This window comes from Elgaria multicarinata, chromosome 2 (assembly GCF_023053635.1).
Source record: "Elgaria multicarinata webbii isolate HBS135686 ecotype San Diego chromosome 2, rElgMul1.1.pri, whole genome shotgun sequence".
Classification (NCBI taxonomy): Eukaryota; Metazoa; Chordata; class Lepidosauria; order Squamata; family Anguidae; genus Elgaria; species Elgaria multicarinata.
The window spans coordinates 128,703,520-128,716,989 of record NC_086172.1 but is presented as its reverse complement, the minus strand read 5'-3'; the positions used below and the strand labels follow the sequence as shown (position 1 = coordinate 128,716,989).

Genomic DNA, 13,470 nt, shown 5'->3' with positions numbered 1-13,470 from the left:
AGTTGGACTTACTGGGGTGGTTTTTTGTTACGAGACGAAGTCTAGAAGGGGTGGGAGGCAGACGACATCATGAAAGGGGGCCTGCAAAAATCCATGAGTGCCCAGTAACAATCATGCAATAAAACGCTCATCTGATGGAGCTCGACATCTCCAGCTCATTGGTCTTCCCTGACTATTTCACATGGAGGTTTGATTCTAATATAACATATTCCATATGCATGAAATCATCCTCAATACATGGAAACTGTGAGGAGAAAGGGAATGTTCTTTAAATCATTCCGTAATGTAGGGTCCTATTTTACTGCATCTCTGTATTTGCTTGTGGAGTCCTCATTTGTCCTTGCCGCATAAACAGTTGGGTGTACCTTCCCCCATTATTGTCCAATGAGAGAATGTTCTTTGTGTTATAAACTCCACACAATAGATGGCTAGCCTGTTGTGGAGGGTTGTGACACAACTGGGCTAGCGCAGAAGAGCCCTGGATTGGCACAGAGTCAGCCTTGCCATCTTGCCCACCTCTTCCATGGGTGCTGATGCTTGCTTTTCAGCTCAGTAGATTACAGCTAAAACTAACCCCATGGAACAAGTTGGAGCTGTATTGGCAGTAAAGAGGCATATCCTCATATTTTGGAAGTGGCAGTAGATATTGTGCCCCTTAGCAGTTTCCCTCCCTTATCACTTTACATAATGTACTGTACAATGTACATTGTTTTAATCTTAGCTTTTCAAAAGTTCAGATTCAAATAAAAACACCACAGTGGAAAAGCTAAAACAATTTCAAGCTACCCTAAGTCAGAGAACAGCAACTTCTAAGTGGAACTAGATGAATGGATCTATAGTTTGTGCCATAATTGAATCATGCTTACGCTATCCACATTGGGTATTTTTGCATTATCCCTGAAGCTCACAGCACAATTCCATGCTCAAGTCCTTTGCCACTTTAGCAGATTTCTTGTGTAAGAGGAGAATAATTTGCATTTTGTTTCAAGTAACCTTTGCTTCTAGGCCTCTTCTGCACTGCTTTATAACTCTGAGATTTAAAGAATCTTTGTGCATGTCATGAACTATTAACAGCTGCGCATATTTTTTCCTGAGCATCTTCACATGGAAGGGGTGGGAGGCATGCCGGACACAGATGACATTGTGGATAGGACCCACGAAAATCCATGAGTGCCCAGTAACGGGTGTGCAATAAAACGCTCATCTGATGATGCCCCCCTTTCTCTTATTTTAAAAAGAAAGCAGTATTAAATGGGAGGAGGACACTGACAAATGTCATTTCAACAACTAAAAGTTGGAGTTATTGTCCCCCTCTCTCCTTTTGGTGCACATAGAGCTCCATCCGACGAGCTTGTTACTGGGCACTCACGGATTTGTCACAGGTCCCTCACATGACCTCGACTGCCTCTCGTGCGCCTTCCGCCCCTTCTGGCCTTCCTTGAGCCACAAGAAAAACCAGAAGAAGTCCGGCTGCTTCTCTCCTGCTGTGTGTGGGAGAAGCAGTGTGATTAGAACGCCCGACTGAATGGGCCTCGTGCTCATTGTTTACTTCCTGTTTTCAAACAGGAAGTGACTGAGCAATGAAACCAGGAGTGGAGAAGCCACAGTAGCCAGCATTTTTTCCCAGGTGTAATGGAGCTCTTACTCTATTCTCGGTGCTTCTAAATTGTGCTACTGGGTCCTTCCTTTCTCTTACTATTATTACTCTCCTGGTCCTTTGCAACTGTGTGCAAATTAGCCTATGCAGGCTTGTCTTGTCAATTCTCTTGAATGTTACCTACTCCACTTGGGGGCTCCCATAAACAGCTGCAGCATACAAGGATATTGACAAGCTAGGACTACACTTTTCAGACAGGCAAATCTGCGCACTTACACCCTTGCGAAAAACAGGAATAATAATTTTAAAAATTATGGACACATTTGTGTAATCCCAAAGCCCCTTTTGTTAAAAAAAAATGTGGCGAACAAAAAGGAATAGTGATAGGATGTGGAGAGGGTCCAGGGTGAGGAGATAAGATGGGTTCTGCTGCAAAGGCACCTGGGATATATACTGGAGCCAGCTGGACAACTGAGAGCTCCATCAGATGGGGGAAGCTTGCCTACTGTCGCTTCTCTGCCCCTACTTTTTTTGCTTGATTCTTCCTCTTTCTGTCAGGGAGAGGAAAGAGGAAGCAAAAAAGTGCACGTGGCCCATTCAGGGGCTGTTTTGATCCCACTGCTTCTCCTGCACACAGCAGGAGATAGCGGCAACTTCTGTCTTTAAAAATAAGTTGGACTTACTGGGTTGTTTTTTGTGGGGCAAAGAAGGCTAGAAGCGGTGGGAGGCACGCTCGGAAGGCAAACAACATTGTGAGAGGGACCCACAAAAATCTATGGGTGCCCAGTAACAAGTGTGCAATAAAACGTTTGTTTGATGATGCCCTGAGGGGGAAGGAGGGGAAAAACAAGCTATGGCAAGCCCAATCATCTGTCAGATGTACCATGCATTGTTCAGCGAACAACCAACTCACCATGGCTTATTCCCAGGGTGGCTTACATGTGCTGTGTGAACCTGCCCAATATATTGAACTGCAAGGAAGTGCCCATTTCCTTTTCTCTTCTGGAAGCCCATAGATGAACATTTAATTTCAATCAATCCTTTTTTCATTTCATGTCTTTGCAGCCCGCACAAAGAGATCCCAATAAGGAGAGTGAGGAAGACCAACAGTTCAGAAATATTTTCCAGCAGATTGCCGGGGATGTAAGTAGACAACCATTTCTTGTGTCAGACCAATGTTGCCAATATTTAAATTTATAGCAATGTCCTAAAGCTAAATAAAGGCAATCATAGAGTGCTTAAGAGACAGTTTCAAAGTCTGTATCCTATCAGTGAAAATCAGAGCTGAATGAAAATAGCTACCCCAGTTTTACCACTTACAAATTGAGGAGGGAGGCATTTTGTTATATTTTCTCAGGCAGTGAGCAGAATTGTCCAGCAGGTTTGGAGAAAACAACAAATAAAGTTTGCTGGAAGTTTATTAGGACCTTGACTTTTGGGAAATTTGAGCTGATTTAATTCTGAATAAAAGTATATTGTTAGTTAATAGTGATGGATGAACAACAGGCTGGTTCCAGGCTAGAATGGGCCTTTGGGGTGATGCTGCCAACACCAACTTGGGGCCCTGCCCATCACCACTGGTGCCACCATAGAGCTGCTTGCCAGCTACTGAACATGCTTACCCCCTCGGGGGTGCCAGTGTTTTTGCAAAGGAGCCAAAGCAGCCACCTGGCTCCAATTGGTGCCAGTCAGCTGCCATCTTACATTTCCCAAAAATGCAGTGCCTGACTATTCTTAACAGGACAGCTTAGTCTCCACATACTTTTGCTATTTTACCCATTGGCGCTTGTCACAAATCTCCGATTAAATGGAATTTCTTATTTGGCATAGCTGACCTAGATATATTGTTAAGAACACTGGTTTTTTATAGTGTGCTTAGTAATGCAGATTAAAAACAACACATGGCTATTGCTGAGGAAGAAAATATAATGGAACAGACTGCCTTTTGCATCAGGCTAACTGGCTCAAACCTGCCCCAGTTTGTCATGTCATTACATTTTGGGCTGTTTGTTTTAAAGCCTTTGAAAGTTGGTTTCCTGAGTGCAACGTGCAGAATAAGAGCTCATTTCAGATGTTGTGGAATCTCAGAAGTGTTACTTATTGAATTCGTAGAGAATGACCTCTTCTACTACAAGCTTGGACAGCTCTGGATGTGCTAATTTGGTGCACCATACATCCAGTTCTCAAGAAGCTACCCAGCAAAGTCTGCTCTGGTTTTATATTAGCCACTTGGTGCACTTAGTGTAGTCCACATGGGGGAAGGGACATTTTGCAATACTGCTTCCTGCACTTCCTGCTTTACAGTGAGGCAACTGTGTAGCCATGCCTTCAGAACTGAATAAAAAGGACTTACATTTCTCCAGGACTTATATTTCTCATCAGACAGCTCCACAACAATTTGAAGTCATTTCCCTCAGACAGTTGCCTTCCACAAATACAGAGATTCCTGCTCTCATGCTAGAAATCTGCATTTAAACACCTAAATAACAGTCTATTGCCTGTCCCCTCATCCCTGCTTTGAAAACACTGGGTCTGGAGTCCACGGGGTGAAGTCTTGGGAGGATGTGTGTGGATGGTTCTCCTTTAGGGAGAAGGCTGGAGGTGACTTACCATCCCTTTCAGTTCTGTGGTGCATATTTCTAAAAGAGGATGAGGATGTCAATGGCTACCAGCATCAAAGGCAATAGGCCTTCCAAAAGTGCTAACTGCTAGAAAACACAAGCATTATTGACCTGCTTGTGGGCTGTCTATAGGGGCATCTATTGGCTATTGTGGAACAGAATGCTAGACTAGTTTGTCCCTTGGCGTGACGCAGCAGGGCTCTTCTTATGTTCTTACTCTACCATTCAATGGCCCACTCTTTTTTTTCCTTACAGGATATGGAGATCAGTGCTGATGAACTCAGAAATGTCCTCAACAATGTTGTGAAAAAACGTAAGTGTGGCTTCCTCTTTTGCCTTTCAATTCAATGGGATGTTGCATGGGTATCACCTCTACACCTATGTTTAGTTAAAGTGGTTCCCAGGTGATAAAGACTGTGTTCAGACGACGTGCTAAACCATGGTTAGGCTGCTAACACTTTTACAGCAAATGGTTAGTGAGCTAACTGTGGTTATGTAGCCACCAGGGTTAAGAATGGTTCACACAACACACTAAGCCGTAATATTTAGCTCAAAATGCTTAACCACCATAGCTTAGCCTGTCATTTGAACAGGGTTAAATTGTCTTTCACTCCTGTGGGTCAGACCTCTTCATAACACTACCAGCTTGGACTTATTTTTTCACATTAAAAAAGTGGCTATTCAGGGTATCAGGCTGATTTAATTAGCCATTTGCAGATTCATTGTATTGTCATGTATATATCGTATTTCTTCAATTCTAAGACGCACTTCCCCCCCATATAAACATCTCTAAAAACGGGGTGCGTCTTAGAATCGCAGGTGCGTTTATTTCTTAGAATCAAAGCTTTTTTTTCTGTTGGTGGTACTGAAATTAGTGTGTGTCTTACAATCGATGGCGTCTTAGAATCGAAGAAATACGGTACTTGTAAACAAATGGCTTAATCTTAGACTTAAGCATATCCTACTCACCATATCAAGTCTGATAACTACATATCCCCAGACATCTGCATTCATCAGCATATATTCGGTTTTGACTGCTTTCCAAGCAAAGATTGGCATTAACTCTCCCATTTCACACATGAACATTTGAGCTTTTGCTAAGGTATACCACTTTCACCTTTACCACAGGGATAAATTCACCTCCTGTAAACAAACCATGAAGGGATTAAGGAACACCTACAGTTAAAATTAATAACCCAGTCAAAGTTTATTTATTGCTCAGAAAGTAAGTCTCTGTTAAATTTATCAAAATAACATTTAAAATTCTTTAGTGAAGTTAAACTTTTTGTTAGATTTGAATTTGTCTGTGAATTGTGTTCGCGGGGAACCAACTTCTTAAGTTTGTATTTAATTGAAATATTTTATTTTAGACAAGGATCTGAAGACAGAAGGGTTTGCACTGGAGTCCTGCCGCAGCATGATTGCCTTAATGGATGTATCCTTTTCAAATCATGGGACATCACAATAATAAAGCCTTGCTGTAATAGGAGGCAGCACAAAGGGAACTTGCTTCCCTGTACTAAATATTTACGCTGGTTTATTTGCCTACAAAATCACAGCATTGATCCTGAAACACTATAACACCAGAGTTTGACATGTGTGGCATTACATACTGTAACCTAAACAGTTGTTTGCTGGTAGAGCAACTCTTTGATGTATTTCTGCACAGTTTATGTGCCCTAGCTCCATTTGAATGTTTGTGTGATACTCTCACAAGTCCTTTTTCCGCCATAGTGTTAAGATACCCCATGTGCATATAAATAATGGTAACCATGTTGTGGGACGTAAGCCTGGGAAGAGGTGCACTCTGATTTAGGAGTATTGGAACACACAGCTTCAAAATAATTTTAATAAAAATTAGGCTGAAGGTTCACAAAATGTTGAGTCAGAAGTTAGCCTTGCTGGTCACCACCTTAAAAACAATAAAACAGCTACCTGAGTGCTTGGGGACAGAATGAAAAATACACAGCCTCCAAATAAATATATTTTTAGAAAACCTGATTTATTTTTTACAAAGGTGCAGCCATATGTTAGGATTACCAAGTTTCTTATCTCATTCACATCACAGACAATATACAAGTGGTTCGACATTTGCACTCTTACATTCTGCACAGTAATAATACAATCCTAAATCTGTTTACCTTAGAGTAACCTCCATTGAACCCAAAGGGATTTTCTTCTGAGTAGACATGCATAAGATTGTACTGTCATGAACTGTGTAGGGATGACTACACGAAATACTGTGCTTTAAGAATGCATAAAATGAAATAACCCTGGAACAGAGATGCATGCTATAAGATAGATTGATCAATGCACAAGTGGAAAACACATGTGCATTTATTGCACAAAAAGAGCTGAGGCAGATAGAGCTAGGACTAAGCCATTATATGTTAGAGAGACAATGGCTGTGTTCAGACAACATGATAGTCAATGGTGGGGTAATAATCAACATGACAGTTTTTTATCTAGGGGGCACTACCCATACAATATGATAATAATCAACCGTGGTGTGGATTGCGATCAGTGTTGAGTTGACTATTAGTCTGTGCTGAGTTGACTCACTCATCCCCTGCTCTCTCTCCCCCTTCAGTCCTCTTGCTAGTATCCCATCAACCACTGCTGCCGAAAAACTATCCTGCCAGCTGGACTAGAGTGGCAGCCACCACTCTGACCGCTCTTGCCTTGCAACTCTGTGGATGATGAAATAACAGTTGGTGCCCTCCACACAGCATGATAACCAACAGTAGTTCAAATAGCCAACTCTACACAGCTTTGGTTATTTCGGCCAAATAATCAGCCATTGATTAAAAAAACACAATAACCTATGGTGGGTTAAATAACCAACTGTCGACTTTTTAAACCACCATTGGTTATTGTGTTGTCTGAACCCAGTCAAAGTTATATTTTTGGACTCTTGACTTGATAAGCATAATTTGGGAAAATTAACCAGCACCACATATGTCAGTTTATACTTGGTGAATAGATGTATTTATCATTGCTTCATAGCTCTTTTAGAGTGCTAAGTGCTTTACATTCATGCACAATAGCCCAATGAGGTAGGGCATTATTCTCATTGCCCGAATGACTGATGACCAATATAGTCTCTTGTCCAATTCCCCACTAAATTAGTGGATACGTAGGCTTTACTCATTATATTTGAAGACAATTTTGAACTAAACACCCAAAACACAGACAGACGGTTCTGGGAAAATAAATCTTGATGAGTTTCGACACCTTTGGAATAAGATTAAAAGCTGGCAGGTATTATTGAACTTTTTGCATGCGCTCTATTGCTTTGAAAAGACAGAATGCTGGTCTATGTGGGTTGACTGGCTTGTGAATGCCACAACAATTTACATAGAACATGACAACAGAAAAGTTGCAAAGATGAAAACTAGTCACTCAGGAGAAGGCTACTATCTTCAGTTGGGGCTTTCATGCTATCCAGGGACAAAAAATGGGATATGAACACATAACATAATGACTCTCTCACTCAAGGAAAATGTGTGGGGTTGCTGGTTTGAAAGATACTTCTTGTCAAAACCTCCCAGCAAACATAAAGAAAGCTAACATAAACAGGGAAAGGCAAAAGGGAGACTTTCTTCCCAGTATTTTAGTTTTCATGTGTAGGAAAAAATTGATAAGGGATTGCTTTCAAATAAGTGCTCCATGCCCTAGGCACACTGAGACAATATGTGAAGAATTCTACCACTTGCCACCATGAATACTTGAATCAGTTCTAAAGGCTTCTAAAGACTTCTTAATAGGCATCATCATTAGCCTAAAGTCTGATTAGATGAATCACAGTGACCACCCAAATCCTCTCTTTCACTTTTTTTTAAAAAAACTGTTAAGCATTTTTTCACACCATGCAGAAAAGCCTCATCCAGATGGGTGAAGCAGCTGCCATTCCATGAGTGGATCCCATATTTGAATGATAGAATCACATGGGATGGTCAAATGTGAAGCAATAATGTAGGAAAAGTTAACCACTATGAGCAGTATTAACAGCATGATAGAACACATGCCACCCCTAACTGTCTTGCCTAAACCACATATTATCTCATCTTAAGAACAGCTCCTAAAATAGTTCAAATATTCTTGACCTTTTTTTTTTGGACAGGAGGGAGAAGTCACAATTCAATGATTGGTGTGATTATTCTTCAGCTGTTCTTTATCTTGCTTCCAAAGCAATTCATAGCATGTGTTAGGGGTAGGCAAAATGGTGCCCATGGGTACCAATGCACCCCCAAACACTTTTCTTGGCACCCTCTAAGCTGTGCCCTATCTCTCCTTTAAAAACAACGACCCCAAATTGGATTAATTCTGTTGGTGCTGAAACATGTGGGGTCAAAGGAGTTTAGTTGGTTGGGGCTCAGATCCCAACTCAGCCTTGTACTCAATCTTTTGGGCACACTACTTGCCCTTTGTGATTTGCCACACCTCCCTTGGCATCTGTTTTGTGGTTAGGGTTCTTACCAGTTTCTCAATTTGCCAAATGTGTCCATAAGGCCAAAAAGGTTTCCTCTCCCTGGCCTATGTTATATATTCTATTCATGTAATCAGGCTATAGAAACCATTTATCTTCTAAACAATTGCCTTTTTCAGTATTTCCTGTGGTCATGTCCTCTTTGGAATATCTCTAGTACTCCCCTCCTCCATGGAAGGTTACTACAAAACTAAACTCTAATTTTAATTTTTCTTTTCCAGAAAATTTTCAAACATTATGACACTGATCATTCAGGAACCATTAACAGCTACGAGATGCGTAATGCAGTTCAAGATGCAGGTATTCTACAGTGTTAATTGCTCTATATTCTTTGGATAGTGTATTTTTATCTGTGTATTATCCTCTTTTGTTTTTGGTAGTTCTCCTGTGAAAAGTGTGTTTTCTAAATAATATTACAAAGCAGACGGAGAGAGAATGAAAACAAGTCCGTTTTCACCCAGAATATTCTATTTTGTTTTTCTCCTCAGGATTTCACCTGAACAACCAGTTGTATGACATCATTACAATGCGCTATGCTGACAGAAATATGAACATTGAGTTTGACAGCTTTATCTGTTGCTTCGTGCGGCTAGAGGGAATGTTCCGTGAGTGTATTTATTTAAAATATTTATATCCACCTATTCTATTCAAGAGTGCCCATTGAGGCAAACCCAGCATATAATAAACACACCCACACCATTATATGGAAAAGCTCTACTGAACTCCACTGCAGAAGTGCAGTGTTGACTTTTGGGACTTTGCTGCTATCATTGCTACTGTGTAGGTATTAATGTGAGCTGTAACTTGTGTTCCGTGTGATAAGCTGTTAAATATATTGCTTCTCAGAGATAGTTTAATCTCTCTTGGTTCTTTGAGAAAGCTAAAAAAAAAAAATAGCTTGGCTTCAAACAAGAGATAGCTGGCTCATCATAGAACTTGAGGTGTTTTTCATAGATAGTCCCATAACTTGCCTGTCTATTGTACAGCTTCACCCACAGAGCTCCTTGTCTTCTCCTTTTTCCACCACCCCTTTCTCCTGTCTTTGGTCCGTTGTTGCTTGGGCTCATTAGCTGCATGTGGCAGCCAGTTCCCACTTCCTTTGGGAATACAGCAATTACTTTCAGGTGGAGTATTGAGGCTACCCGAACATCAACTCATGCACGGCCTCTCATTTTGTTTCGCTTGTGCCCTAGTAGCCCATGTCCAGTGGAGGCTGTTGACTCCAATGCCAGTTAGGCGACAAATCCACTTCAGGTTTCAATCAGAACTTTAAAGGAGTAGAGTTCTGACTAAAACCTGGAGTGGATTCACTGCCCCACTGACAACGGAGCCACCAGCCTCTATTGCATCATTGCCATGAGCTCACTGACATACCAATGGGCACACTGGGAAAGAATATCTAGGAGCAAGCAATGTGTTCATTCTGACAGAAAGCTTTCTTACATTGTTCACCTCATGAGAAATAGAGCAATTGCCAAATAAAAATTCTCCCAAGCACCTATGCTATTTTACTGGGTTTTTTATTTTCGTTTTTTACAGTGCTGTTTGTGGGTGGGCATGATGGTTAGTTGTGAGGTCACTGAACCAAGTGGGAGCTGCAGAGCCCAGTCTTGAATCCAGGTTTTGTTGGTTGATATCCAACTATCTCTGGCCACTGGAGCGCAGCAGTCTTAATAGTTTAATATGATTTGAGATCAGACAAATGCTACTCTTTCACGACTGATTATGTAACATAAGAGGACATCCCTATTTGTCATCATCACCCACTATAAATACTAAACATAAAAAATTGAGTCCTAAAACTTCTTTGAATTCCAGTACCAGAGCAAAAATATCACCAGCTGCCTTACCTATTGCAACATCCCACATACCAGATGTGCTTTTGGGGGGGGAAATGCCTTATGAATATTACCTGTAAATGTTTGCAGAAACAGACATTTGCCCATAAACCAGCTATTGCCTGATGCTAAAATTTCCCAGTCAAGCTGACAAATAGTATAGATTTTGTGGGTTGGGGGGGGGGGGTTTGTTACACAAATCTAATGAATTGGATGATATCACTATGTACCCCAAGTTGGATACCTTCAGGAAGTAAAGAGAAGAGATTTTCCAAGGAAGTTATTTTGCAGCGAGTCTGATTCTCCCAGTTTGTTTTGGCCAAACTAAATTGTTCTGGACTATTATGGCCAAAGAAACACTTCATCCTTTTATTCAAAAGAGACAATTCACACAGTATATTCAGCAGCTACACATCCACAAGAATAAGCTACTTGTATGAACTGGCATCTCCCACAACTTTCAAATATGGCAAGCATTCCCAAGCACACCAATGGAAGTAGCCCTTGCTGATTGTTATAGTTTCCTGGTCCCACTGCTTAGTAGGAGAAAAGTAAATGATTGGGATTTGTAACTAGCATCTGAATAACAAAGTTGGAAATGTTGAAGCCACCGAGATCTCACAATACCCAGGACAGCTATTTAGCTAACTGTTCAGAATTCTCAATGCTTTTCCCAACAGTGACTTTTCATGTGCTTTTTCTCTCATGTTCTCTTAGGTGCATTTCATGCCTTTGATAAAGATGGAGATGGTATTATTAAACTGAATGTCTTAGAGGTAACTACTCTTATTTGCTCTGCTGATGGAAGTCTTCTATTGGCAGAGAGACATTAGTGTTCTCACGCATACACTAATGATATCTGTATCATAATGCAGAACCTTTTACTGAAAGCCTGGATTCTGTATAAGCAGTTAGGCCATTGCCCCAAAACAATGGACTCCATCTTAAGAAAAAGTTATGTCTAATTTAATACAGCCACTGAGGAACACATAAGAGGCAATGAAGTTCAGGTGTGGCAGTAGTGTTGGATTTAGGTTTAAAATTTAGGAATATCACTAATGCGATGTTGTGTTTACAGAAGTAATGTATACATTAGGGCAACTCTATCTTTAGAGTTGTATTGGTTGACTGGTATTATTACATTCACCCAAAGTATGTGGGCTAGAGAAGGATAGTTGTATGTGTGAAAAATTAACTGCATGGGTAAATTATTAATAAAAAACAGAAGATAAAGAAATTATGAAATCACCTCTAGATTTATAAGAAGCTGATTAATACAGAAATCCCATCCACACGTATCCGGTAGCAAGTCCCACTGAACTCATTGGGGTTTATGGCTGACTAGACGTATATAGGATTGTACTGTAAATCTCTGCCTGGGATAATTTCCAAGGGTGGATTCTACTCAAAATCACCTATTGCAGATAGCTACCCTTGAACATCCCTGTACTAATGTTATCCTTATTTTTGGGATTGTAAAAAGTGTAGATTTCCCATCCTTTCTGTACATGCTTATCTGTGAAGTGGGATTTCTAATCTAGTTTTGTGGTTATCAGTACAAAATTGGGGCGAGGGGCGTATCAGATTTAGCTAAAACTAGGGTATATCATCCTGCAAAGGTAGTGCTATTTTCTTGTATTCTCACAAGAACAAGGTTTGATTTATTGAGGCAGCATTTCCTCTGAATATTGCACTTGAAGTCAAGGCAGTGGATGTACTGTGTGAGCCTGTGCATATTTACTCAGTTGGAGATCCCACTCTATTCAGTCGACCTTGCTTCCAGGTAAATTGCTTCTAGGGGGCAGAACACATGCTTTGCATGTAGAAAGTCCCCAATTCTATCCCTGGCATCTGCAGGTAAGGTTAGGAAAAACTCCTGCCTGAAATCCCGGAGAGCCGCTGCCAGCTAGCGTCAACAACATTGGGCTAGAATAGATGGACCAATGTTCTGACTCAATACAAGGCAGCTTCCTATGCTCCTAAATGTAGACTAGGGAAGTTTGAAAGGTGTCATTCTTTTGTTGTGCACATTTTAAATGCCTATGGATATTTAACATTTCTTTGTCTTCTTCCAGTGGTTGCAGCTCACCATGTATGCCTGACCGCCACCAGTTTCTAACTTCAAACTCAAAATTGTGTCCAGATTATTGTTGTTAGTATTAATATTTTAGCTAAAAGAAGCGAGCCAGATTTCATTTTCAATACAAGGACCTCTGGTTCATCCCTTTCCTTTGACAGAGGCATGGGAAGAGGAGTATATGAAACAAGCAACATCTTTCCCTTTACCAGAGAGCAGTTCTTAATCTAAAATCTTGTTGATAACTGACGTCACCGCTAAGACATTTTTCTCATGGCAAAAGTTACCTCCCATCATTGCGATGGAAAACATAATTCTAGTGCAGATTGCAAGGAGGTTGTAAGGAATTGTCAAACTATGTCTATTGTTCTTAGTTTGAAAAATTGTAGATTTTGCAATATGAGATGCAAATGGGACAGGTAAGTTGAACAAGTTATCACTATTACCTAGCAGTGATGCATCTGACTTTTAAGTGAATGCAGTATTCTTCAAAACAACATGCCTCAAATACGTAAGCTATCTGGAATCTTTTCATACAACTTTTTTGTACTCTGCAGACATATCTATGCTTTAAATATTCTTCAGGACAACGCTTCCTACAATAAATGGATTGTTCAGCAACAGGATATATGAGTACATAAAAGTAGAGTGCGAATTAGCTTACAACACTGCTCAGACTTGTCAAAGACTACATGAATGTCACTGTTGTGGTTGAGCCAATAGCCTTGCAAACATTTGTGAATTGAATTTATGGATACAGGAAACAATATCATTTCTGCCACATTATGGTATTTATAGTTTGGGGGGCAGTGACTAACCACATTGGGCCTTGGTTCTCTTGTGAGTAA

At 40.6% G+C, this 13,470-nt stretch overlaps 2 protein-coding genes across 2 annotated transcripts in view; one reads left to right on the top strand and one right to left on the bottom strand.

The window, feature by feature from the left end:
- The window catches only part of CAPN3 (calpain 3), a 34,818-nt gene extending 22,111 nt beyond the window's left edge, over nt 1-12,707 (top strand). The window contains exons 16-23 of the mRNA XM_063117665.1: nt 2,663-2,740; nt 4,474-4,531; nt 5,589-5,653; nt 7,411-7,479; nt 8,929-9,007; nt 9,196-9,312; nt 11,263-11,321; nt 12,621-12,707. Of these exons, the coding sequence (XP_062973735.1) occupies nt 2,663-2,740; nt 4,474-4,531; nt 5,589-5,653; nt 7,411-7,479; nt 8,929-9,007; nt 9,196-9,312; nt 11,263-11,321; nt 12,621-12,647 (552 nt within the window). The 3' untranslated portion in view covers nt 12,648-12,707. The remainder of the gene's footprint in view (nt 1-2,662; nt 2,741-4,473; nt 4,532-5,588; nt 5,654-7,410; nt 7,480-8,928; nt 9,008-9,195; nt 9,313-11,262; nt 11,322-12,620) is intronic.
- Nucleotides 1-13,470, bottom strand: part of ZNF106 (zinc finger protein 106) — a 137,478-nt gene that overhangs the window by 71,010 nt on the left and 52,998 nt on the right. The gene's annotated exons all lie outside the window — the stretch shown is intronic.